At 42.8% G+C, this 26,648-nt stretch overlaps 3 protein-coding genes across 9 annotated transcripts; 2 read left to right on the top strand and 1 right to left on the bottom strand.

Moving 5' to 3' along the window:
* The first annotated feature begins 546 nt into the window (after window positions 1-546).
* LOC307085543 (transcriptional repressor p66-alpha) lies at window positions 547-13,862 on the top strand. 5 transcript variants are annotated; one of them, XM_079750362.1, is made up of 11 exons: window positions 547-682; window positions 6,314-7,027; window positions 8,071-8,212; window positions 9,002-9,130; window positions 9,248-9,325; window positions 9,442-9,561; window positions 9,865-10,101; window positions 11,284-11,557; window positions 11,695-12,137; window positions 12,359-12,626; window positions 13,265-13,862. In XM_079750362.1, the coding sequence occupies exons 2-11, from the start codon at window positions 6,318-6,320 to the stop codon at window positions 13,399-13,401; spliced, it is 2,538 nt and encodes an 845-aa protein (XP_079606488.1). In that variant the 5' UTR covers window positions 547-682; window positions 6,314-6,317; the 3' UTR covers window positions 13,402-13,862. The 5 variants fall into 5 exon arrangements, with proteins under 5 accessions (XP_079606488.1, XP_079606490.1, XP_079606492.1 ...); XM_079750364.1 differs by having other exon boundaries at window positions 9,886-10,101; XM_079750366.1 differs by having other exon boundaries at window positions 9,889-10,101.
* A 1,375-nt stretch (window positions 13,863-15,237) lies between these two features.
* ndufa13 (NADH:ubiquinone oxidoreductase subunit A13) lies at window positions 15,238-16,861 on the top strand. Its single transcript, XM_079751513.1, has 5 exons — window positions 15,238-15,332; window positions 15,917-15,995; window positions 16,076-16,147; window positions 16,231-16,300; window positions 16,643-16,861. Exons 1-5 carry the CDS (start codon window positions 15,239-15,241, stop codon window positions 16,760-16,762), a joined length of 435 nt encoding a protein of 144 aa, XP_079607639.1. The 5' UTR covers window position 15,238; the 3' UTR covers window positions 16,763-16,861.
* A 2,369-nt stretch (window positions 16,862-19,230) lies between these two features.
* On the bottom strand, window positions 19,231-22,393 carry cirbpa (cold inducible RNA binding protein a). 3 transcript variants are annotated; one of them, XM_079751066.1, is made up of 7 exons: window positions 22,306-22,393; window positions 21,427-21,526; window positions 21,205-21,311; window positions 21,000-21,096; window positions 20,633-20,822; window positions 20,463-20,527; window positions 19,231-20,135 (listed from the first exon to the last, which is right to left on the bottom strand). In XM_079751066.1, the coding sequence occupies exons 2-7, from the start codon at window positions 21,524-21,526 to the stop codon at window positions 20,122-20,124; spliced, it is 573 nt and encodes a 190-aa protein (XP_079607192.1). In that variant the 5' UTR covers window positions 22,306-22,393; the 3' UTR covers window positions 19,231-20,121. The 3 variants fall into 3 exon arrangements, with proteins under 3 accessions (XP_079607192.1, XP_079607191.1, XP_079607190.1); XM_079751065.1 differs by having other exon boundaries at window positions 20,982-21,096; XM_079751064.1 differs by having other exon boundaries at window positions 20,976-21,096.
* Window positions 22,394-26,648: the final 4,255 nt, after the last annotated feature.

Consider the following 26,648-nt stretch of genomic DNA (forward strand, 5'->3'; position numbering starts at 1 on the left):
CACAAATTTAACTTCAGATTTTTTGAGCATTTTAAGGTAGGGCAGTATGAAGCTGATGAGCTTTTGCGAACACGTCATCCTCCAGACACAACATCAAACTGAAGGAGACGTGCGTGTGCCTGCCTGGGCGTGCATGTGATAGTGTGTATGCGCGTGCGTGCATGTGTGTGTGCAAACGACAGTGCAGCCAGTGGAGGTGAACGCCTGCTTCAATTCTATTCAGATTTAAGCCTTGATGGTGATACTTGATAAGGATATCACCTGACAGGAGGGTGCATTTTTTGATACATCATCAATACAAATAAAACCCTGTGGGTCTTGTGCAGGTATCTCGGCACAAATGCGACACTTGTCCTGGGTCTGTGGTATCGACATGAGACAAAATAAGGTGCCAAGGACCACTGGCATATCCAGGCTTATTTTGCCCCATGGTGGTCAGTCACTGGTTATATTATGTGCTGTGGTCGCCCTGGTATGTTGAGGTGCGCATGCCCACTAAAGAGGACGCAGCGGCTCCATGTGTGTTGAGGCGCATTATTTGGCAACAGAGGCGGCAGCGGGGAGGGCCGAAAAAAAGAGGATATCCCCTGGATTTTTAAAAAGCAACGATTTATCGAGGTTAATTGCAGATAAAAGATCCCCTGGTCGACCATCGGGGGAGAACGGGTCCCAAATCGACCGAGTAAGTTGACTTAGGTGTATCTGAAGTTTTTCTGTGGCTGGATTGAGGGAAGCCTTTTATTCGGACTCGTCGCGAGGAGCCAGGTTTTCCTCCACCTATCTGTGACGATAGAGGAGCTGATGGGCTGCTGAAAAGTAACACTTCTCCGCAGAGCCAAAGGTTGAGCGAGGGAGGGCGGGTGGGGGGTTCGACACGAATGTATCGTTTGTGCTGTTTTTCTCTATATACGCTACCATGTATACATCCCATCTGGACTTGGATGTTGTTATTCACAAGTCGTTGAATGAGGTAAGGGTAATTACGTTAGGTCGTCATCGATGCATTGTTGATATGCTCAATCCCAGTCGGCCGGTAGTTGATCCGAGTTTCTGACTTCACCGTTCTTATTCGGAGAGGATACCCGGGGGAAACAGTCAGTCAAGCGGCCTAACATTACACACTTGAGGAGAGTGGGATGAAAGTTTGCCCTAATCGCACCATTCCCCGGTTTTTCAGATGTACTCAAGAGATTCGGATTCGGTTCTGGTTGGTATGGGTCATGCAATCCGAGGGCAATGGTGCTGTGGACCTGGGTGTTATTTATCACTTTTGTGGGTGTCCACTGTGAACTTGCTAGCATAGCAAGGTCAGATGATTGTGATAAACTGCTTTCCGAGCTAAGCTGGGTTGATGTTTTGTTGTGTGATATGTGTAGTGTTAGCTCGCTAACTAATCACACAGTCGGCTCCTCCGGAGCGGCTGAGCTGTTCGGAGGACGCCGGGTGGTCTCGCAGGGTGGGCTGGGTTTACTTTTTAAAGGGATCCGTCTCCACGGATTAATAGATAGTGTAATGGTGGTCGTTACAGTCTGGTTTCAGCCCCGTGGCACCACCAGTGTTGGTTCTGTATCTGGTAGCTGATCTTCATACTTCGCTGTGACAACCGGAGTCTTCCTCCTCTTAAAGCTGAACGCACACACACGAACTCTTCCTCTCGCGCGGCCAGATGCACGCACACACATTTCCTCTCGAGACGGAGCTCGTCCCTTTGCTCCGACAAAGCTGTAGTACATGACTCCTGTTAATACTATTCGTTTCTTCTACATGGTTTCAACCCCAAAGCATGACAGATTAACATTTGATGATTCAGCTTTCAACATTACAAGATGATAATTACAGTGTAACTATCATAACACTGTTGTCAGAACTGTTACGACCATAGGCCATGTAAGCAACGACTGTTTGTTTTAATGGCATTTTGAAAGGAAATGGAAAACTATTTTTGCGTTTGCTATTTATACAAAAGGGCTGTTCTATATATATCCGTTTTATAAAGAAGTAACAACAGTTTATCCGGCGCCGGATAATGGAGCGTGGTCTGGTGTTGTGAGTATGCTGATGAAGAGGCAATGGACAAAAACAAGATATTAAAGCGTGGAGACAACACGCTCGTGCGCATCATTAACCGTTATATATTGACATATGATACAGGATGCATAAATATGTAGGATGTCGTTTATTGATCACATTTAACTGGAAAAGAATGGGCAAAGAGCCCATTTTCTGCCACTTCCATTTTTTTTTAGAATCTAGAAAGAACAATGTCCGTCCATCTAAACAATGGCCCTGAAAGGCATCATTTGAAGATAACAATAGGTCCCTGGGTTGCTGTGTTGATCGAGCACCACTGTGAGCACAATGCAGGTTGGCTTCAGTTAGGGCCTGAGGCACTTCTCAATGCCATTATGTCGGACGGGTTGGAACAACGCGCAGCCATTTATTGAAAAGTTGATTAAAATGGTTCTTGATCTCTTTTTTGTATGTGCTCCTTTTAAACCCTTATCTTTCACATTTTGCTGTACCCCGTCTCTGCTCCATACTATGATATGGTTAAGTCCCCACAACCAGTCTTTCCGCCCTGTTTGCTTTCCAGGAATACCTACCCCAATGTTTACATTCAGAAAAAAGCCAATCCGAGTCGTTGTGTAATGAGCCTCTGTTCTGGAAAGGCTCATCGGTTTGCCACATTGTGAGCCTCTGCACATGACTTTAGGGGTCACAGGCCAAGCGCTTGGTCAGCACTTCGTGACTACAACGCACACACATCCACACATATGCTTGTATGTGTCTTTCCCTACATCTATCTATATATATCTCGATATAGATATAGATTAGACACCCACACACTTTATAGATACATGTAAGATGTCAGATACACACATTTTTAAGCTAAAGCCAATCACCTAGTGCCTTAAGATGGCAGGGCAGGTGTCTAGCAGGGTCTAGCTGGTACTGCTCAGCTCTGGGTCAGCCTAAGTGTAAATGTAGAGAAGTTGGAAGACAGGGGTTTACTGTTAGTCATCCTCTATGTATCCCCTGCCATCTTATTTAGTCTACGATATGTCTTGATTAACCCATACACATGCCTCACAGGGCAGATGAAGGCCACAGAAAACTTATATCATGTATCTTTCTGTTTAATACCCTCCCCTCTAGCTTGCCATCTGTTTAGTCTAAGGATGCAAACAGTCAAAAGAGGCCTCCCCAACTTTTAGCCACAAGGTAGTGCATGTAACATCGTGATAGAAGTAACAATATGCTTGATGAACCCGTGTGAAGGTGAATCATACAGAGCTTTGTATGGTGTGTGTGAATATGGTATTTATTGAATTATGAGTATGTTTTCGCTGTGTAAATATTTGCAGATGCTAGGCCTGCACTAAGGTTGATAAACAACGGTAAACGTTTTGACATTTCAAGCCTTACAAAGATATTTTCAAGAAAAAGTCATAAACAAATAATTCGTCAGGTTCAGGCATCATGGACGGCGGACGCATAACAGAACAAAAATGACGATGCACGTTGTGATTGTGCCATGAGATTTGTGGAATTTTTGTATCGGTAAGAGGTCATGAGTTGGTAATAATGATGTTGAAATTGAAAAATGAGAAACCATCAGTGTCAATATCTGCCTTTTCCTGTGTGTGTGTGTGTGTGTGTGTGTGTGTGTGTGTGTGTGTGTGAGAAATGTAGTTGAGCTTCCATGCAGATGACATCTGAAACCTGTCAGCCATCCTGGTCTACCCGGTTACAAAGATAGGGTCCATGTACGTGTGAGGTTGGGAGGGGGGGGGGGGGGAGAGAAGAAGGGGTGGTCTGCAGGGGTTGATCTGGTTCGGTTGGGTGTAGGGAGTGTTCTAGGTAGTGAACCTGAAGCTATACTTGAGATCAACACAACTAACAAAGAGGCATTTGAAATTAGTTCATGGCTTGTAAGATTGTGAGTACTGCAATGGCATCCCATCTCCATCACCCCTTCTATCCTCCTCCACCACCTTCCCTCCGATCCACACAGAATGTAGTTCACCCCAATCCCCTTCTCCACCCAGCTCCACAGACTGTATAATTACCGCCAACGTCGGAGCCCAACGTCTGATCCTGGACCTAAAGGGTTAAAACCTGCCTCGGCTCCCCTCTCTTACAGTCACACACAAGCACACACACACATAGCCACACACACACACACACACACACACACACAGCCACAGTCACACACACACACACACACACACAGCCACACGTGCAAAGCCACACGTGCAAAGCCACACATAGCCGCATACAATCACACACACATACACCCAGCGACATACACACACACGCACACACACACAGCCACATACACAAACACACACACACACACACACACACTGGCTGACCGGTTTAAACTGGTTCTCAGGAAAAAAAAAAGTGCTTTGTGTGTCCCACCAAATCCTGGGAAGGGGCATGTCATATGTATCTCAATGATATCAAGGTAATTAGAAATAAATATCCAAATAAATGACCACCCCCAACCTAGCCACTGGGTATGAGGCGTTTCTGTTGGGTTTCAAGTGGGTTCTCCTTCGCTGGTCCGGTTCGGTTGGTGGTAACGTGGGCTCGCCACCATAACTATTTTAAGAAGGGGGGGTGGGGCAGGGCTGTGTAGTACAGAGTATGCCACTGAAAACTAGTCCAAACAGAAAGGGTTAACCGTTTTCCCCCCTCAACACACAGCTTCCTGTATTGCGTTGTTGGGTGCACTGTGGTTCCGGGAGACCAATGAGTGGTCTCTTTATAATCGTGGTTTGGTGGCACGGGGGGCTCATTGAGGCCGTATGAGGGGACATCACCTCACTCTGCTCCGTTTGTGTAATAATGTGACTTTGTTCTCCGATTGTTTGAACCGTTTAAGGCAGTGAGCAGTGTCTCCATGTAGACCCTCTCGTGAGGGGCCCGAATGTGATTTAAGAGCCACCATGTTGATGCCTGGTCCAATACATTTGTGTGAGAGATGGATGATGTCGTTTAGTCTGTTTTGTGTGTGCGAAAACCATCAGCTCAGTCGTAAAGCCATTTTAGAGAGAGGACCCCTGTGGACCAAACTACCATCAAATAGCGTTACAATTATAGTCATATTAAAGACACTTCATTATTGGTGTATTTTAATGATTATATTTCCTATATTAGGGTCAATTATTTATTAAAATACCTTTCCTACACTGCACTCAAGAGCAGCACCACAGTGACCACATTCATCTCCATGGGTGTCGTCAGAGGCCTTACTGCTTTTATCACCTGTAGCTGATTCAAGGTCAGCCAGCACTTGCGAGGGCACAGATAATGCATGTCACTCTTTTCAATAGCAGTCTCCATTGCAGATCAGTGAATCTGATGTCTTCAGAAGGTGCACCGATTTGTGCCCTGCTCCTGACGGTATAGAATGCATTGGACTTCACATGCACTCAGGTGGCGTGGTGACTCATGCACTCTCGATTATCAGTTTTAAGCAGACACAGAAATGTGTGAAACCTCAAGGGCAACATTTAAGTTGTTAAGTTAGGACATTTCTCCCTAAATGTACAATATGTGAGGAACTGTATCAAATCTGGGTGTTATTACATTGGTAACATTGGTATGTTTCTGTTGAATTCTATCTAGTTAGCCCATTTGGGAGATGTCTAAAATACAGCTATGGTTAGTCATACATTCTGTTTATTCACTTGGAATGGGAATAGCTTAGTCTATTTAGATTCTTGCGCTGAGTCCAACTACACAAACATGCTACAGCAGTCTAACATTGTGTCTTGTATATTGTCTCTATCGTCCACCTTTGGTAGAGACAGTCATTGTCATTGTCGTTGTCGGTCATGTTTGTTCTTTAAGATTAAAGCTCAAATATGGCCCTTAAAACAGACACAGGTTCAAAGTATCTTCTGTCACATTTAGAAATATTTAAGATTTATATCCTCAACATTTAAAGAAAATAAAGACATATTGCTGAATAACCTGTTCCAGCTGTTTCTCTCAAGGCCTGCGCTTATGCTTACGACTTGATGCCAGTGGTTTTGTTGCCAAACCAACACATCTTTAGTGTTATTTCTGACAGCCCATCTCTAGACATTTATTTGCTCATAACTGATTGTACCTCAGCATTTCATTTGTATGAAGAATATCAATGGTTTTATCTTCATTGGGGCATGTCACATGATGTCGAGGCCCAGATGCAAAAACATTCCCCTTTGTCCCACAAATGATCAGTATGCATTCTGCATTAGAAAACACATGTGTGGTTGTAACTGCTAAGTAAAGGTGGATATCTGTTCCTTCTCCCCAGGAGGATGTCTGAAGAGGCGGTTCGCCAGACACGCAGCCAGAAGAGAGCGCTGGAGAAAGACGCTCCGGCGGCCTCCTCCGAGCAGTCCGACACCGAGAGCGACAGCAAGAAGCCCAAGATGGACGACCTCGAGCCAGAAAACCAGTCTGCCCAACCAAACCATGACGTCAGCCCTGCACTTACTGATGAACAGAGTCCATCCCGGGTTGAACCTGAGGCCGCGGCGAGTGGCGAGGAACCTGCGCTGAACCGGCTTCTGCTGCCTTCGGTGCCGACTGAAACCACTCCGCCGCCGAAGGAGGACCCAGAGCAGACCCCAACTCCGATCCAGACCCCCATCCAGACTCTGATCAAGACCCCGATCCAGACTCCGATCAAGACCCCCATCCAGACCCAGACCCTAACCCCGATCCAGACCCCGACCCTGACCCCAATCCAGACCCAGATCCAGACTCCGACCCCGGCCCAGAACCCGACCCCGACCCAGATACCGACCTCGCAGTCGGTTGAACCCATCCCAGACAATCGGACTGACCAAAAGGACCGGGCCAGCAGGGTAAAGGCAGAACCCGCCGTGATTGTTGATCCCCGGAGCCGGCTCCGCCCGACAGAAGCGAAGGTGTCTGGCGGTATTCTGGCTGCCGGGGAGGTGAAAGCCACCATTAAAGTGGAGGTTCAGACAGCGGAGCCTGTGGACATGAGCACCTCAAAAGGGTGAGAATAACACGTTCGTGTTTAGCTCCCATTAACTAACTCAAGATACAAATGTAGCCCTAAATATAGTTTGAGGTGATCCTTGACGTAGAAGGAAGAAACACATTGCATATGTGTACATGCGCCAAGACTTTACAGCTTATAGAAAGTGCATGCGTAGGTGTGTGTATTCATGTTATAGGTTCCCCCAGCCTCCCTCCATTTTCCCCGCTCTCCACCTGAACCCCAAAAGTCCGCTCACACAAAATGAAGCCTGTGTGTCACAAACCGGTTCCAGCCGGGGGTTGCCATGGTTTCCACGGTGTGAGGAACAGCAGGGGGGAGGGTGGTAGTGTGGGAGGGGGCTCAACACACACACACGTGATGATGACTTTTTGTCATGTGAAGGAAGAGTAGTGATGAATCCACAGGAAGTGATGTCGCTAGGCCCAATAGACTAGCGCTAATACTCAAAGTCCAATAACGTGGACACCCCCACTATGTTTTTAAGTGGTCAGTCAAGAGAGAGATCGGACTCTCTGTAAATTGGCCCAATCATCCGCATTATCTGCATGCCCTGATGTCATTAAAACTGATGCCCACATTCTGAAACAGGAGGGTCTGTTCAAAGACCTCCCCATACCTGTGATTAATATTAATCAAAGTAATTGCAAATGAGACATAAGTGTAAGCATGCTATGAAGTCATTCATCTTAAATGTTTGACAGTTAGCTACCTTCCAGTTTACCCAGCCTTCCCTTGTGAATAAAGAAAAACTTTTACCACCTACCATATTCTATTTATACCCATGCCGTTTCTATTAAAAGCTTCCCCCACATGTGGCTTGGCATTAGCGGCAGTTTAAAATAAACATATAAAGAAGGCCTGACTTGGCTTTCAGAGACACGTAAGATATCAATACTTGGAGTATTGAATTTAGCCGGAGTCATGAGTGCCACTAACTTAGTCTCCATCTCTAAATGTGTTCTTAAAGTGTGTTTAGAGTAAAGAGGGAGGAATCTTGTGAAATTAATGTTTTTAATGCTTCATGTTGACTCTGTTAGCAGCAGCGTCAAGAAAGAGAAGCGTCCGCCAGTCAATGACGACGATGACGACGACGTCATCATCCTATCAGACAATGACTCTTCCAGTCCACCAATGAACGGCCTGAGCCACTTCAAGGAGTTGGACACCGATCTGCTCATGGTAATGGTAACCCATCACATGTGTCTAAGCATGTGCACAACCAAGCTTCACTCCCCATTCCCCAGACCAAATAAGACCAGAGAGTAGCCAGGTTACGTCACTCCAAGCCCAAAGGTTACCGTGTTCGATCCCCTGATTGTTTGTAGCTTACCTTTTTGGCATGACCTCGTCTCATAACCTGGTTATAATATAAGATCCTTTTGATAAAAGTAACTGATAAATGGCAAAATTACATTGAAATGTAACTCAAATCACAGGTGTATTACCAATGAGGGGTCATTTTTTATATTGTATATTGTGGCATGGCCTACCTAATGTAGAGCTACGTTGAGTCCAGTTTAGGAGTATCACCTGCTGATGCCGAGTACATACGGGGAACATGGGGATATATCTCATGAACGTATGGAAGATTCTAATGTTTACATTTATGCCTTGATTCTCCATTTCTCTTTTTGCTTTCGTCTTATACCATTTATTTAGTAAATTCAGGCTGTTCATACTTTCTGCTGTGACAACCTACTGTCCTCTCTTGACTCAGAAAATAAAATTAGATCTAACTATGATGACGAGCAACATATTTGACAAATACATAGAAAGCACGCACAGGCTCTTGTACACTATCTGTGGTCCTCTAAACATAGCCGACGTGTTGTGTATTTGTATTCTTACCAGTATCTGCACGCTGCCACCACTGCACAGCTCTACCACCCCCGTCCACTGTAGCATGACCGGAGTTACTAATTGATGTTATGGTCTTGTGGGGGTGTGTTTGTGTGTGTGCTTGTGCAGAAGAGCAGCCCAGAGGAGAGGGAGCGCATCATTAAGCAGCTGAAAGAGGAGCTCAGGCTGGAGGAGGCCAAACTGGTGCTGCTTAAGAAACTCAGACAGAGTCAGATCCAGAAGGACACACTTCAAAAGGTAAACACACACGTGCGCACACACACACGCACACCGTCGTGAGCAACATCATCACGCCTTGCATATTCCTATAGGGTGATTTATGACCATTCTTCTCCTCTGTCGTTCCTCTCCCAGCCCTCGGGCCTGTCCGGCTCCGCCGCTCCCCCCCCCCTGATCCGGGGAACCATTACAGGGAATAAGCTCTCCCAACAGGTCAGTGGTCGCTTGACAAACCTACACACACAAATAGTGCATCTATCTATCTATCCGTCTCTATATATCTCATGTAAAAAGAAAGCAAATAACCTTTTGTTCCTCCCCCCCCACAGATTGCGACAGGTCGTAGTTCGGGGACGGTTATCCCCCCCCCTCTAGTGCGAGGCGGGCAGCAGTTGTCGTCCAAGCATGGCTCCCAGATCATCATGCCGCCTCTTGTGAGAGGGGCTCAGGTAAGACACATTTACATCAGCATTTGATCATTTAAATAACTACCAAAGCAAAATTTCCCATATTTCAAAGCAATATCAATTGAGTCTGGTAGTGTACACTGGGTGGCAAAGAAATGTGAAAGACTTAAAAGCCATGGCTTATTTTATTTTGCTTTGTCTGTCTGTCTCTTGTGTCTGTCTCTGTGGTCTACCCTGCTATGGTGCTATCAATGTACCCCTCTTCCCCCACCTGCTCTGCCCTCGCTTCCCTGTGCTGTCCCCCTCTGGGCTCTGGGTGTCCTTCCTTTTTGTTTTCCTGGTTAGCCCATCTCTGTTTCTCCACAGCAGATCCAGGCTCTCCGTCAGCAGCAGCAGCAGCAGCAGCAGCAGCACCAGCACCAGTTGGCTGCTTCTGGTGGCCCTGGTTCAGGCCCCCCTCCCTTGCTGCTGGGGACCAGAATCTCAGCTCCCGGCTCCCAGGGCCAAAGGGGTATGGGCCAGTCAGGCCTCGTTAGGGTTGGCAATGTTGGCAATACTAACTTGCTAGTCAATATGTCACAGGTATGTGGTCGTTCAAAGTTAAGATATGCGGAAAACGCACTCAACCACAATTGTGTGGAAATACAAGCTAATATCATAATTATATCAATTTTTAATATAGTTTTTTATTTAAATTAGGTGGTATTCATTGATAGTCAAAATAATTCACATTCTGTATAATTTGATCATACGATAGTTTACAAGTGGCAAGGTTCTGTCATTACCATTCATTACCATTAATAACCCATTTGTATTTTCCCCATAATTTTTGAAAAGACTGGATATTTTAGATATCAAACAACTTGTTGCATATTCAATAATGAGTGATGTTTGTATAAAACAGACGTCTGTTTGAATCTGCGATTGCGCTACTGAATGTGTTATGAATGTGATTTGGTCTAAAGATGAAGGACAAAAAAAAATGCGGACGCTCTTAAACCGGGTTGCCGTATTTGAACAGATCTTCGTCCAAGCGCTCACATGGACGTGTTGATATATAGAAGTTACTGGGGCTGATTATGGTCCCACGTTCACGCAACGCAAGGGGGTTACGGGCCTGTTACGTCCTTGCGGTACCTCCTTGCGTCCACCGCAAGGGCCTGACGTGCCCAAAAATGTTAACCTTCCGTCGAGGCAACAAGCGACTCTGCATGGTCCTTGCGTTGCGTCAACGTGGGACCATAATCAGCCCTTAACGTAGCGAACTAAACTTCAGAAAGACGGTGTGACTCTGAGAGAAAACTGCAGCTGAAATATTTCATTTCTTGAACGTTTTTACATAAAGCAATAGGACAACAAATGAACAAAATCTTGGTCGATTTCCGAGCTACTAAAGCTACGGGTACTTTGCTAATACAAGCTGGTTTAACTTAAAGTGGTTAGCAAGTAACGGCAAGAAAAACCACCACCTTGACTGACTGACCAGCGCTGTGTTAATATGGCCCAGATACCCATCACCAACTTTTTCTGCAAAATTGAAGCCAAATCAACTAAAGTAGGACATGTGAAAAGTTTTGTTTAAAGAAATACAAGTAACTTGACTGATTGTTTATGATGGTTACATTAAATTGATTCTAGTTTTTTTTTGTAACGCAATAGGTTTGATATGTTAATAGTCATTGACCGTCCAGATAAGGGCTTTTACAAATTATAACCTGTTATCTGTTATACCTATTAACCAATATAATTGTTCCATTCCCAAAGGCATCGTCAACCAACTTAAAGGCCTCCTCTATGACATCCCAGTCAGGAAGCAGCAACATGTCTGTGGTCAATATAAATGATACCCCAGCAAGCCGCCAGGCTGCTGCTAAACTGGCCCTGCGCAAACAATTGGAAAAGACCCTCTTGGAGATTCCTCCACCAAAACCCCCTGCGCCAGAATTCAACTTCTTGCCCTCAGCTGCAAATAATGAATTCATCTACCTGGTGGGATTGGAAGAAGTGGTACAAAATCTGCTTGATACTATCCACAGAGGTACATCACAGTTGCTTGCTTTTCTCTCTTATTATATGTATACAATTAGCAGGATGATTCAATCTTTCGTACAAATATGTTTCCCATGTTATCTTAACTGACAAAGCCCCTTGGTTTCCTGTTTCTGTCTATCTTAGGAAAGACGGGTGTTGCAACATCTAAGCTTAATCCCAGAGAACCCTTCACCTGCACCCAGTGCAGCACCGACTTCACCTGCCGCTGGAGGCAGGACAAGGCAAAGGGTGGGACCATCCTCTGTGAGGACTGTATGTCATCCAATCAGAAGAAGGCTTTGAAAGCAGAGCACACCAATAGGCTCAAAGCTGCGTTCGTGAAGGCCCTGCAGCAGGAGCAGGAAATAGAGCAGCGTATCCTTCAGCAGTCAGCCTCCCCGGTCTCCCACAGCACCTCCTCCACTTCCTCCTCCTCTTCCTCATCCCCATCGATGAAGGCAGACCAGCTGGGCGCACAGCAGCTGAAGCAAGTCCAGGCGAGGGTGTCCTCCATGCAGCATCAGCACCATCACCAGCATAGTAGAGGACAGAACATTGTTCACCACCACTCTTCCAGCATCAAGCAGGTACATCTTCTTTTATGTTTATGTCTATACTCTGTATTTGCCACCCTGTCAATTAAATATGTATTTGATAAACTGTTAACATTGTTTGTGTACAGAAATCCTGTGTCTCCATTGCATAGCTAAATTCTAATTCTATACAATTCATGTTTTCGTTTGTGCTGCCTTCTCTCTCCCTACCTTTGCTGCTTTGGATCCTTGATCTTCCCCTCTCCCCTCTCCAGAGCCCTCAGGGCCAGCTGTCCAGAGGCACTGTTTCGTCCATGGGGGTGAGGGGAGTCCCCCACTCGTTCTCCTCCTCCTCCCAGCTGCAGAGTGCAGTAGCAGCCGCGGCCTTGGTCAACCGGCCTGGTAAGCATGCCCATGTGTCCCGCCCCTCTGCCCAGAGCTTAAAGGTGAGCAGCAGGGGGATCAGCGGCAGAAGCAGTGTCAGCGGACACGGAGCTAGTGCATCAGCCAGTGCATGGAAGAAGCAGAGCGACAGCCACACAGGTAGACTCACTCTTAACCCCAGCCCGCCGACCTCACTGGCCCCTGCGACCTCTGCTCTCTAAACTGTCCGTTTCTTGTCTCGTCCAAAAACAAAAGTCCTGTGCTTTTTTTTTAAAACGTCAAATACAACGAGGAGTCGTACCATAGTGTATTTCCATGCGGTGGATGTGATTTTGTACAGGAGACGTGTTTTCGGACATGGCAAAAACAACTCCCTCAATCTCTTCTTCTCCTACCTTAGCCCCTCTTGGTGGTTTGGTTTCTTCCTTCATTTTGCAGTATCCCTACTTAGTTTTTTTCTTATAAAATACAAGGTGTAGGATAACCAGTTGTTCTAATAAGGTACATGGTGTAAGATTACAAGTAGTTATTCTGCCAATGTTCATATTTACATTTTCTGGGTGGATGTGTGTACACATGTGAGTTGTTGTGTGTGTGTGTGTGTGTGTGTGTGTGTGTGTGTGTGTGTGTGTGTGTGTGTGTGTGTGTGTGTGTGTGTGTGTGCTACTTATATAGATAAAGAGATTGATATAGGTGGATGGATGGACCTTATATATAATAACAGATTAACTTAAATAGACAACCACTTAAGTTCCATGTTCAGAGCTAATGTTTCGCGGGTTTACCTGTTTCCACAGGAGTAACCATGGCTTATGTCAACCCAAGTCTTTCCGGCCATAAGACCTCATCCACCGTCGACGCTCGTCAGAGGGAGTACCTTCTGGACATGATTCCATCGCGCTCGATCTCCCAGACGGCAAACACGTGGAAATAAAGTGCAAAAAAACTATCTCATACTATTCATTGTTATTGAAGTTATTACTTTTTCCTCAGTTCCCATAATACGGTCCACAGCACTCCCCAGAGGACGGTTAAGGAAGTACTCTCTTTTAAAACAAATGTTTTTGCTTACCTGTTATGGTTTATGTTATAGTTTCCTCTATTTCAACACTGCTTTTATTTTTAAGATCACTGTTTGTGGATCATTGTGCAAGATTGTTTTTACTGATTTACGGTTAAGAACATACAAAGTATCTCACCTGTTTTGTGAAGGTGACCCAGTTTTTAAACATACACAACACAGTGTGTGCACACTTGTACACACTGTTAGTGTTCTTTAGTTCTATGTTGAGGTTCCTCCTGGGGAAAGATAGCAGTACTCTGTTTTTAGGAGCGTACACGACTTACCTCTGGACAAACCCAGCAAAGAGATTACACATTCATGACATTTTTAAGTCAAATGAATACATTACTTGTATATATAGATATATATCTATATATAGATATGTATGTATGTGTGTATATGTATATATATATATATATATATATCTATATATAGATATGTATGTATGTGTATATATGTATATATATATATATATATATATATATATATATATATATATATATATATATATACAGGAAAGGCAAGTGTTCGACTTCATCTACGGGACCTTTCATACCCTTAAACAAACCCCCTTCACGTTAGGGTTTAAAAACTATCAGATAGATTTGAAAAGCTTTCAGCACATAACCCCTGTAGTTGGAAGGTATGAATTTTCTTTGTATTTACTTTAAGTTATTTGTTATTTTTACTGTTTAAATTACAATGTCAATTGTGGATTTCGCAAGAAAATTTTGCTCTAGTTTATTTTTTTCTGTCGGTTTTTACAGTGCATGCCGAACTTTAAATTTATTCTCAGTTCATTATGTTCCATCGCTCAAAGCATCATGGTCTTATTTCTTTCTACATCTGTAATTACCATCTGTATTTTGCTTAATTTACAATAATGTCAACCATGTAATTTTATTTTGTGTGTGAGGGAAGTACTGATGCAAAAGTCAAACTTGCATAGCTGAATCGGACATCATAGCCATCAGAGTTTTGAATCCGAATTTGATCATTGTCCTTCCAGTAGATGGGGCCAATGTAAGGCCTTAAATCTATGTATAGGGCCGTTTTCTTGTTAAAAAAACAGACTTTGCAATACAATAATATTCGCTTGTGCCCCTCATTGTATCGCATAACTTTTCTGCTCTCCATTCTGTACCGCAAAGTACAAACTAATGATAATGTTTGTTTGGTTTATGTTTTTCTCCCTAGCTCCTTAAGAAATAAAAAATATATACAAGTAATTGTAACCATTGTGTGTCATTTATTTGTCAAAGATTAAGCATCCGCACACTTCTCACAATAGTTTCCTTATGAATAACTAGTTATTGATGTTATTGATTAACTTCCACCACCATATGTAGGTGGTCCTATATTGTATTTTAAAACAAATTAATTGAGTTTACGGTACAGTTATTTTCCATAAGAGATTGCATGAAAACTCATTTTCATGCAACAAAAATCACATCATGATACTTGATGACACAACACATAGCTAACCTGTTACTAAACTGAACCAAATACCTTTAATTAACCTTTCTTTATAGGTCCATTACTTCATCACCTACCAACCCCGACATAAAAGGCCTGCCCAGAGGTCCTATCTAAATAACTAAGCTACCTGTAATACACTTTAGTTCAGCCTGAGGGCGCTGTGGTGCTCAGCCTGGTGGCACCGATATCCCAGCTGACCTGCTTCAGCTTCTGTTTTGTACTAAAGAAGATGGCGGCGTCCAAGGTGAAGCAGGACATGCCTCCTCCGGGAGGCTATGGCCCCGTTGATTACAAGAGAAACCTTCCAAAACGAGGACCCTCCGGTACAGACAAATGCCGTTAATACAATATGTGTCAATAATTTGTATTAAACAGTAAACCTGTTGCTAACTAGGCCTTGGGCTAATGGGAATCTGCAAATATGCTAATGCTTGCTAACTAATTTAGACTTGACAACACATAATCTATAACAATTTTAGAAATAATGTGTCATTGTTAGAATAACCGAGTAAAATAAACTACAGTTATAGCCTTATGATGAATATGGTTAATGGAATCGAAGATGTCATTATTGACTGGTAGTGCACGATCCGGTGTTTCTGCTTATATACATGCAACTGTGGCAGCTCCATTTATGACACAGGAAACGCAGAAACATGCAATTACTCAAAAACATCCATAAAAAAAGGAAATTCAGATTATCCTTAAATTGAAGGTTATAAATATGTTAATAACGACTGACATTTTCCCATTGATTCGGGATGTTTTAATATCACGGGCAACCATAAATGTAGTCAAGGGCAACATTGGTGTACTCTGTTCTTCAATCGTATGACTTTAAACTAGGACTCTAGGCTGAATTACATCCAGCGAGGAAAACTAATGTTGTCATTTTACAATATTTTAGGCTACAGTATGTTCGGCATTGGCGTTGGTGTACTGGTATTTGGATACTGGAGGCTGTTTAAATGGAACAGAGAAAGGAGGTAATTCATTGTATTGAAAACATATTGAAGGCAATGCATTTTTCCTCCAGTCTTGTTCTAATGAATGGTTGTGTGTTAAGGCGGTTGCAGATTGAGGAGTTGGAAGCCAGGGTAGCTCTTATGCCACTGCTGCAGGCGGAACATGACCGGAGGTAATGCTCATTTATAGTAATTATGAATTTTGATGACATATTTTCTGGAATAAATGGTTAAACTTATTTTATTTTTTTACCAGGACCTTGAGAATGATGAGGGAAAATCTAGAAGAGGAAGCCGTCCTCATGAAAGATGTCCCAGGCTGGAAGGTAAGCTTATAAAGCCTTTCATATTTCTACAAAGCCTCAGAAATCCCACCTTACAACACTTATCTAAATACGAACCATCATCGATCTCTAAATGAGGCATTGGCCATTAAAAGTGAACACAAACTCAGCTAGCATTAAAACAGCAGAATATTTCTGTACAAGACCTTCCTTTTAACTTTGGGTTTCTGGTCCAGGCAGTGATGTCTCTAGCCAGAACTTTTCCTATGGCATAGTAGCCTTTACGTTCTATAAACAAGCTGTGTGCATATGGTTTTATGACAATTACAATGTGAGACTGAAGTCTGATGCCGTCTTGCTGCTATACATTTTATTTTCCTGCAGGTTGGTGAGAATGTGTACCATACAGATCGCTGGATAACACCTCCCTCAGAGGAGCTGTTCAACCTAAGACCCCGTGAAGAGCTTCTCCACAAACGCTTTGGGTTCCAGTGGTATGTTTAGCATCTGTCTGGAAGGATATCGTACTGGACTGTCAATGAAATGACAGCCCCATGCTGAACCTTGTAAATGTACAATAAAGTATGATTTTTCTGTAACGTATTCAGATTTACCCTTCTTTGAAACGGCCAAATGAATTGATGCCTAATTTTCTTTCAAGAAATGTTACATTGGATACCTTAAAACCCTTAAGGAGACTTAAGAATTCAGGGGGCTGGGTGACAATTTAACTGAATTGAGCGCAATCTCTTAAAAATACCATGTAAATGTACTTGCTGTTATATCATGTATAATCTGTTCATTTAGGTTTATACCCTAGTTTACGTTTGCACTAGAAAAGAAAATATCCTGGTTGTCAGCATAACCTCTGGGAGGCTGACTTAAATATAACAACCACATTAGTTTATTTACTCAATATAACACCATATCATGAGTAACATTTCTATATCTTGTATATTATATATCTCATAATGGAAGGAGGCAGTCTGAATATTTCCCTTTATTGAAAATGTTATACATTGAAAAAAATAACTTTACCCCAGCCAGGGAGTTATGCACAGGAGCATTTCACTGAAAAACTAACTGCACAGGTCATAAATACAGACTTCTATAGTAAAATCATTTTCTCTGGGCCGTGAAGGAGGCACTTCTGTTCATTCTTCTGCCACCTTCTGAAAGAACAGACTGGTTGGGACCACCTTCTGAAAGAACAGACTGGTTGGGACCATCTTCTGTAAGAACAGACTGGTGGGGACCATCTTCTGAAAGAACAGACTGGTGGGGACCATCTTCTGAAAGAACAGACTGGTGGGGACCATCTTCTGAAAGAACAGACTGGTGGGGACCATCTTCTGAAAGAACAGACTGGTGGGGACCATCTTCTGAAAGAACAGACTGGTCGGGACCATCTTCGGAGATGCTTCCATTCACCGAAAGGGTCCCTCAACCTGGGGAGGAAAAAACAATTATTTTTACCGACAATCTAGGAGTATAGAACCAAGATCATCAAAGTCTTGATAAATTGCTCGTAGATCTGATCATATCTGACATAACACGTACAGGAGATCCTGAATAGCTACGCTGGCGACAAAATACACTGCAACGTGTATTTTCCATCTACCCAAGGGCATGAGTCCCCAATTATTTATAATATTCCGAAAGTATCAGTAATGAATTTCCCAATATACTACATGAACACCCCAATTTACCAACGCTGTAATGATTAGAAATGCTAATAAACCTGTCATTTATAGGCAACCACTTTGTTATAAAATGGTTTGGTAATCTGGAATCATCGTTTGCTGAAATTTATTGGTAACAAGCCAACCCATTTAGTAAACCTGTTATATAAGTGCCGCAGCTCTTATCAAAGAGCGGAGCCACTTTAAATTCTCCCTAGGAAAGTGGTACCCTATACTTAAAATCGAAGCACTTATTAGAGAATCGAAACACCTTATCTCAGTTGCCACTTACTAATCCTGGAACCATCCCGAGCAATTAAGACTATGGACCAACAGCATTGGGGATGTCGCCGTCAACTGCACTGGTTAAATTTACCTGGTGACAAGTAGGGCCTTCCCTGCAGACTTGAGTTCAGCATGTTAGACCAATGTGGAGATCCTGAGTGTTCTCCCACCGTCGTGTCATCCTGAACGAAAGAAATCAACAATTAAGTTCTGGGCAAAAGAAAACAGGTCAATGAAGAGCATGCAACATAACTATTTTACTCAGTGACACACTAGGGGAAAAGGCCAACGAAAAGGTGTGAAACTGAAATCGTCCTAGAGGTCAATTGAAGGATTCTTGGAGCAAGTTTGATTAACTGATGCATTGAACAATACTATCCATTTGACTGGAGGCTTGGTTTTCAGCGAAGAGAGGGCACCATAGTCCAAGTGTGTGGTTATTCGTCAATGATCACGTCAGAACCAGACATTTGAAGCAAGGAAGGACTTTTACATCAGCTAACTTGGAAGGTCATGGACATGTTATACACCAAGGTCGAAGGATGTGAGCAAAGCAAAAGGAGTTTACCTCAAGTGAACAGGCCTACGAATTCTCCACATATGAACTAGGCAAGAGAGCAGCGTTCATCGGATGAGCACTTGTCAGGAGGGGCAACACTTCACGCCAAGGACTTGTAGGTTTTGGAAGAAGCGGACCGCTTGAACGTAATGAAGCATTAACAACCAAAATCCACCTCATCTTTCCCCACCACATCACCCACTGTACAAGGTCTTCACATTACATGCTCTGGGCAAGCTGAAGTTTAGTTTCTTGCCAAATTAAACTTGGGACAAATGCTTTTGAGCGACTTGACTTCTCAGAGCTTTATATTGCCCACTTTTGAGAAGTATTCAAGTTGTCCAATCACTATGGATGCAAAGCATCATTATACAAAACAAACTTAAGTTTGAAAAAAACAAGTTATTTACCCAGGAGGGTCCCCCCTTAGTTTAACACAAGAATCATTTTTTTTGTATTTTTTCATAAATCGTTTAATAGGCTCCATGAAACCAAATTGACAGAAAAAAAAAATCGTTGATACAAATAGCAAAGTACAAAACTGATCCCGGCTGTTATTTACTGGGGCGACGAGTTACATTGATGTTCACCTATACATGTTCAGTCCATTTTACAGCACATTTAAAATGCAGGCGTTGAGAGCAGAACAAAGAAAATTGAAATTTTGGACGGACTGCAGCGTGCATTTTGCAACACTATGAACAGTCTGCCCCTCGTGTGTGGAATACTTTCTGAAAATGAATTTTCTTGGGAAGAAACTGATAGTACAGGGGCCCCTCAGCAAAAAATAAAATTAAAATAAACACTTAAGGATGTGGAATTGCTCTAGTAGCACTAAGGAATGCATGTACAAAATTCCCCCCGAAAAATGTTTAGGAGCACGGCTGTCTCTTTCCGCTCAGTTTAGAACTTGGCAGGAGGTAGGTCATAGTCAAACTGAAGGAAAACTACAACAAAAAGGTAAAGAAGCCCCATTGGACGCTCCAATGTTTCAGGGAATAAAAAAAGCTCAGTTCTGTGCCAGAACAAGGCTGAGTGTATCAGGAGAGAGCCAAGTGAATAGATGTTGGAAAAATCAATCGACAGCACCATTCAAATCAGACAATTTATAGCAAGATATTAATAAGACGCCCCCTCAACCCAGGAACATCTTAAAGTAACTTTAAACATGGTTTTGTGAATGAACGGCCAAATGTTATGGCTACATTTAAAGATGCTTAAGCTGCTACAACAGAACATACTATAAAAATAAGGTCACCAATAACACGTGGACATTTTCTTGAGGAGCGCATCTTTTAAATACAGCCAGCCAAGTGATGATCTTGAGTCAGGGATTTTTAGTCGTGTGCAGCTGAGGATAAGAAGTGGGCACACAGGTAAAGACACTGAAAGTTTCACAGACATTTGAGTTGACATAAACCCCACCAAATAACTCGTGCTCGCAAATATAGGACTGGTGGAAGAACGGATATGGGCTACCATTAGGACAATTCACTAAAGCTGAGGAGTCAAGGCTGTGCAACAAGAGCATCTTTTAAATAGGGATTGTTGTGAACCGCAACTCCAGTTCGCTCATGTTCTCTTTGGGCGTGGACAGTGAACGTTATCGGGTCGTGCAAGTCCAACTACAATGATTTAACTTTTACTTTAAGCATCCTATCCAATTGCATTCACTTACCATAGCTGTCATATTGGTCTCTGTAGGATCCTGAGCTGGCGCGGTCACCATAGCTTCCCTGGCCCCTGCAATCAAAAGAAATTCAAATTTAGTTTGCTAAGTTTCACATCACATTGGCAACACAATGTTAACGCATTGTCAAGTAATCTGAATTCCAAAACAATCCTTGCCTGTTGTCCCTGTATCCACCACCGCCGCTGCTTCCACCGCTGCCGCCATATCCGCCGCCACCACCACTCCTGTATCCACCTCCGCTTCCACCGCCGCCGCTGCCGTAGCTCCTCTCTCCGCTACCATAACTCCTGTCGCTGTTATAGCTCCTGTCCCCGTAGCTTCTATCGCCATAGCCGCCACCGCCACCTGAACAAGAAGAAATCGTGCAGGCACCCGGGTTAAGTAAGGCAAGTGGCATTTAGAAAAGTACGAAATCAAGGAGGTATGACCAAAAGCAAATGGTCGTGCTAGGCACGAACCATTATGCATATTGACACCCCTTGCCCCATGCCCTCCCACCTCTACCCCTTCCGCCGAATCCACCTCCGCCACCGCCAAAGTTGCCTCTGGAGCCGCCCCTGGAACCGCCGGATCTGCCTCTGCCTGCTTCATCCACACGAATAGACCGTCCATCCAAGCTCTGCAGATGCAATAGAAATTTGGTTAAGATACAAGGCACGCATCTTGCATATGATATTGCTTTTTTTGCTATGCATTTTGGAACAAAATAAAAATGGATGCAACATACCTTTCCGTTCATTCCCTCCAAAGCATCCTTGGCCTCATCTGCATTATCAAACTTGACAAAGCCAAATCCGCGAGACCTCCCAGTGTCTTTGTCACGGATAACATCAACTAAAATATACAAAACATCAGGTTAGTATTTATACCAATGATGGTAAAAAAAAAATAATAATAGTCAAATAATAAAAAGGCGATTCGTTGAGAAAATGGATGAACGTATGCAAACCTTTAGCGATGTTTCCATACTTGGCGAAAGCCGCCATTAAGGACTCCTCATTGGTGTCGAAGCTGAGGCCTCCGATGAAAAGTTTGCCTTCGTCATTCATCTTTTGTGGGAGGAGAACAAAAAAGGTCACATGGGCTAATGATAAAATGCGCGAGATCATTCGATACAATGCAAAATATAAAATCAAAATGTAGAATTAAAACCGCGCATTTTATTGGTTCATTCAATGCACTCGATATTGGTCGTTGGCGAAAATGGGTAGTATGTCGTCACCGTGCTAAAATGGGCCTAGCCGCCATTTAGGAACAGACCACGCCATGGTTGAGGCCTGCATTGTGACACCGATCACTTCATGAAAATGTTTCAAAATTGGGAAAAAGCTTATCGACCAGATTCACCATGTAGACGTTTATAAATAACATGATATTTAGAAAAAAAAATATCAATCGAATAAACGCGTTAATGTCGTTGGTGTGCCCCAGTAGGCCTCATGGCGGCCTCGCGGTGGGTGTTAGCACTAGGCTAGTGACGTTGTCTCGCCACAATGAAGCGCCATTTTAAACCACGTTTTAGTGGTCGTTTCACAGCCTGCAAACAGGGCCGCGAGTGGAAAATATAGGCAGGATGGACACATCTGCCTTGACACACGATTAGTTTCGTTAGAAAAAAAAAAAACGAAATCGCATACTTATCTGCAATGTTAAATGGTGGCAAACATCTATATGTAACACGATAATGCGGTTAACGGCAAATTACACCCTGCGGCGACGGCTCTAATGAGATCAAGCTCTAAACCTTAAAACCCGCCAGACTAACTATACTCGATTTATAAGCATCAATAACCTTCAAAAGTGAAATAACAAATAACACGTAAATTACCTTTAGTTTGTTGTGTGGGTGTAACAAATAGAAGCTTGCAGGGGCACCGGGCGGACGAAGTGAGGAGGCAACGGCAGAGCGCTCTCTTTTGAGGACTAGCGAGTTATTTAAATGAGCTGAGGGGCGGGGCCAGCGGATAACACCCATCTCTGTCCCGGTCTGCTATTTTAATTATTATGTGTCCTTAATATAATTGATCATCCTTCTTTACGTTCATTTTTAATTTGTGTATTAATAATACCATAAAATAAAATGTTCGTATTTCGAAGGAACCGGCGAAGTAGGAGATAACTTCCGCTTATTTTTATATAGGCTTACGTTTAGGTTAAGCATTTACAGAACTACACGATGTGTAGAGTATGTCGCCCATATAGTGGGGTTTAAAAGCTGACGTTTTTGGTTTCACCCCCCCAAAATAGACGTTTTGATGTAATCAGAGGCTATCTTCAGCGTCTGGAAAATGGAGGATGCGGATTTTTTCCGAGCACCAAAATGGTTGGAAATCCGTTCGGTCCTCCAAGAGGGGACCATAGATACTAAATGGTCTTCCAGCAAATACTCAAACGTTCCAGTTAACCCAATTGAGTGATCTATAAGTAAAGTGCTGTGCATGAAAACAAAGAACAAGTTTTTATATTTATGGAATTAGCCGCATTTTGCTTACGTGATGTGAACAATAATATCCCCTACTATGACATGTAACAGGAACGATTGTTATTCTCCGATACGGAATTTCTTCCAATATCAATATCAAAAACGTATTCGGGGTTGTAATTGTGTATCTCTTGTAAAGCCAGTGCTACTCGAAGTGTTTTTGGCGAGCATGGTTGTGTTAGCGGGGGTGGGCGGTTGTCTCTGTGATCACTGGGCACAATCCTATAGTCAAACTATTTCCAATTATGACCCATAAACTTCATCCTCGAACGAGGCCAAACCCTAATGAAATCAGTCGTGCTGATTATGGGCCAATAGTTCAAAAACGATGTGTGAACCTTTTATATGCAATATAATAAAGGCATGTTTTTTATTGTGCTCAATTTTATGATCATAGCTCCATTTGAATTGGGGTAAGAAATATGTTACGGTACTTATAGCCCTATTGCAAATCCATGCGTTTTTGCAAGGCATCTTATTGTACTAAATTACTTAATTTCAATGACTCTATATATTTGCGATGACTTAGTAATATTCTTATTTATGTGTTAAAGTAACAATTGGACAACTTCAAACATCAATATATGTGTAAGGTTTGAGGCTTTTACGGGAAATAAGTATGAATAAATAGGCTCACATTTTGATATATTGTGTTGTATTAAATCAGAATCTGGTGGGTAGGTCAAACTATTCAAGGAAGGCCTTCTGAAACCAGGCTATCATAAGGATGGCTCTTGAGAAAGTTTGATCACAAATCCACCTCTGCTGCAGAAAGATACATTCTTAAGAGTCATGAGCAACACCAAGTCCAAATACATGCTGGACTTGCTTCCCATCCAAGGAACAGTCACACTAGTACTGGTTCTTTGCTGATGACAGCATGCATATCCGTTTCAAGGTGTCTCATAATTTCAAGATCCGACTTACCGAAAATGGCTGCCAAACTTTTTCTTCAAAAGGGCAAACAGATCAAGGCCCTACCCCCAGGCTTTGTATTTAAGATCTGCCACAGAGTAGGGCAATGCAGCGTTGAGTCCAAAGCATCATCAATTCATGAACAAATTATGTTTTAACACAGTGACGTTTACTTGTGCTTATTTGAAGAGATTACAAAATAAACAAGATTAAATGGTTTATTTATACAATATTTTAATCTCATATGAGATTAGAAAAGCATCAACCACTATCCTACAAATGAATTAATCATCCAATCAATATTTTGAATATTCTGACCTCTTGACCTTGCTTGCTTCAACTATATGTCCGGATCAAGGCTTGAATTAACAATCTTAAATATGCATTCTATTTTCGTTTTTAAATAAATACAATCTTCAACAATTATTTATTCAGGTTTCTAGGCTACCGTTTGAAATACACCTTGCCTTGAGATGTCATGGGCTAATCTGAAAATTATATTCGTTTTTTGCTGGTCTTTGGTTATCTGCAGGGAGATGATGCTGGATTTGAGGAGCAGTATTGAGCCTGGATGAGGGGAAGTTCTGCCATCTTGTGGTTCTGTGTTGCAATGAGAGGTCCAGAACATGATGGGCATCCCACAAGGGACAGATAAATAATTAGCAGAAGGTAATTACATTACTACTAACTTGATCCAATGAACTTATATCTTTGTATTATCATGTGGCCCTGTGTGAGTAAGGGTCAGGTTTAGGGTTAATGTGTGCTAGGTTAGTAAAGCATTGTGATTGTGTAAAACAGTGGGAATGCTAATGCTGTGGACATTTGCATTGCCACTAAAAACCACACTGAGTATAACAAGTGCTGGCCTTGCATACAGATGCCAGATACTCACTCAACAAAAGGCTCATCTAGTGTCCACCGAGAAAGAGTGGATCTCTGCCAGGCTGGAAAACTGGTTTTCACCCAATGACCCAGCGTCAGAGCAGACAAACCTCCAGACCTGCGGACGGCCGTCAGTGGGCTGACGATCCTGACGTGTTAAACTGTTCATTTTCAAAACCAAGACTTGGCCAACCCCCTCTGATTCACACTATTCAATCAACCACACACACACACACACACACACACACACACACACACACACACACACACACACGCACACACGCACACACACACACACACACACACACACACACTCTCACAGTCGGCATGTCTGGCACACGGCCCCTGGTGATAAAGACGTTGGCTTGTCTCCTGGCCCCACACACACAAACACAAAGTTCTCCACAGTAACCACATTATTTGTATTTATTTTACTATATTCTTCGTATTCATTTTATTTTTTGTATTTTTCATTTAAAAATCAATTGGTATACACATTGAGGAATCTGGAGTCAAATTCTTTGTGTATAAGCATTTTGGGCCAATAAAGACGATTCTGATTCAAACACCAGCAAACATTTTTTTGTTGTGTGATGTGATTTCATATCGATAATTAAACAACATTTACTTTAGATAGTCTGATGCTCCAAGGGCTTGTGAAGGAAGGTCAGATGTAAAATTACATTCTATTCCACTCTATTCTGGTCGAGTGAGTCTGAGCAATTGTCCCACCTAATGGATATTACCACACAATTGAAACTAGAGTGATGATCCACAACATTCTCAACGACTACTTTTTAATATTCTTCCCCACTGCATTAAAGGCACTTCCCTGTCACGTGACCCACGGAGAAGCACCAGCTTGAGTATGAGTCATGTAGGAAGCCAGCACAGAGAAACAGCCGCGAGATGCTGTCTGGTTATGGTGTCTAAAAATAGCAACCACCAGTGAACCCCCATTTTATGCAGACTGCGTCACTCTGCGTCATCATCCCTCTGCGACTGGCCAAGCACACAAACATTAAGAACAAATAACACACACATGTACATCCACACAGACACAGCTATTGACAGAGATATCCTCATATCTCATTCCTTAGAAGAGACCAGAGAGATTCAGAATCTAAGCATAGTTGGGGTATCTGTCCATATCTCTAGGATCAGGCATCATTCTGGTGCTTCAGAAGCCTCATCCATGTGTGGTCAGAATGAAATAGCAATGGGGAAAATTTGCATGCTACAGCAATGGGGAATAAAAGCCAAAATGAAGGCCAAAAGCCTACAAATGAAGAAAACATCATTCTGTTTTAGACAAGCATCAAGTGTAGTATGTTTGATGAAAGAATGCTACGGTAAGATACATGCAATACGCTGTTGATAAGCCTTTATCTAAGAGCTTGACCTAATTCACTGATGAATACAGCTAGAAACCTGCAGCATTGCTTGGGGAGCATTATAACAAATAATCATGTAAGGGTAACGGTGAGGGGCCCATTTACATTTTGTGTGGAGGTAATGAAGAGGGCTGAATCAAACGGTATCTCGATCAACCAACAACAATGGGTGTAAGATGCAAGGGTCCTTCCTCAGGATGCAAGGGAACCTCACCATATGCTGATCATGCCTCCCCCTCATTGAAACTGCCCGTCTCACCGATTGTAAAAAAAAAAAATAACATGGAGAGGCCAGGGTGGGAAGTCAATACATTCACAAATGATATATCAGATTGAGGTGAAGTATTACCTGTAGATTCAAAGTATTTCAATTGTGGTTGCAAATATTTTAATAATTTCATTAGAAATCTAAAAATAGTATCAAATCTGGTTCAACTCGATAATGCCAGAAGAGTTGGATTTCTGTGACCTACTTTATATTACTGGCCAGGCACC

The sequence above is a fragment of the Pollachius pollachius genome (genome assembly GCF_949987615.1).
Source record: "Pollachius pollachius genome assembly, chromosome: 14".
Classification (NCBI taxonomy): domain Eukaryota; kingdom Metazoa; phylum Chordata; class Actinopteri; order Gadiformes; family Gadidae; genus Pollachius; species Pollachius pollachius.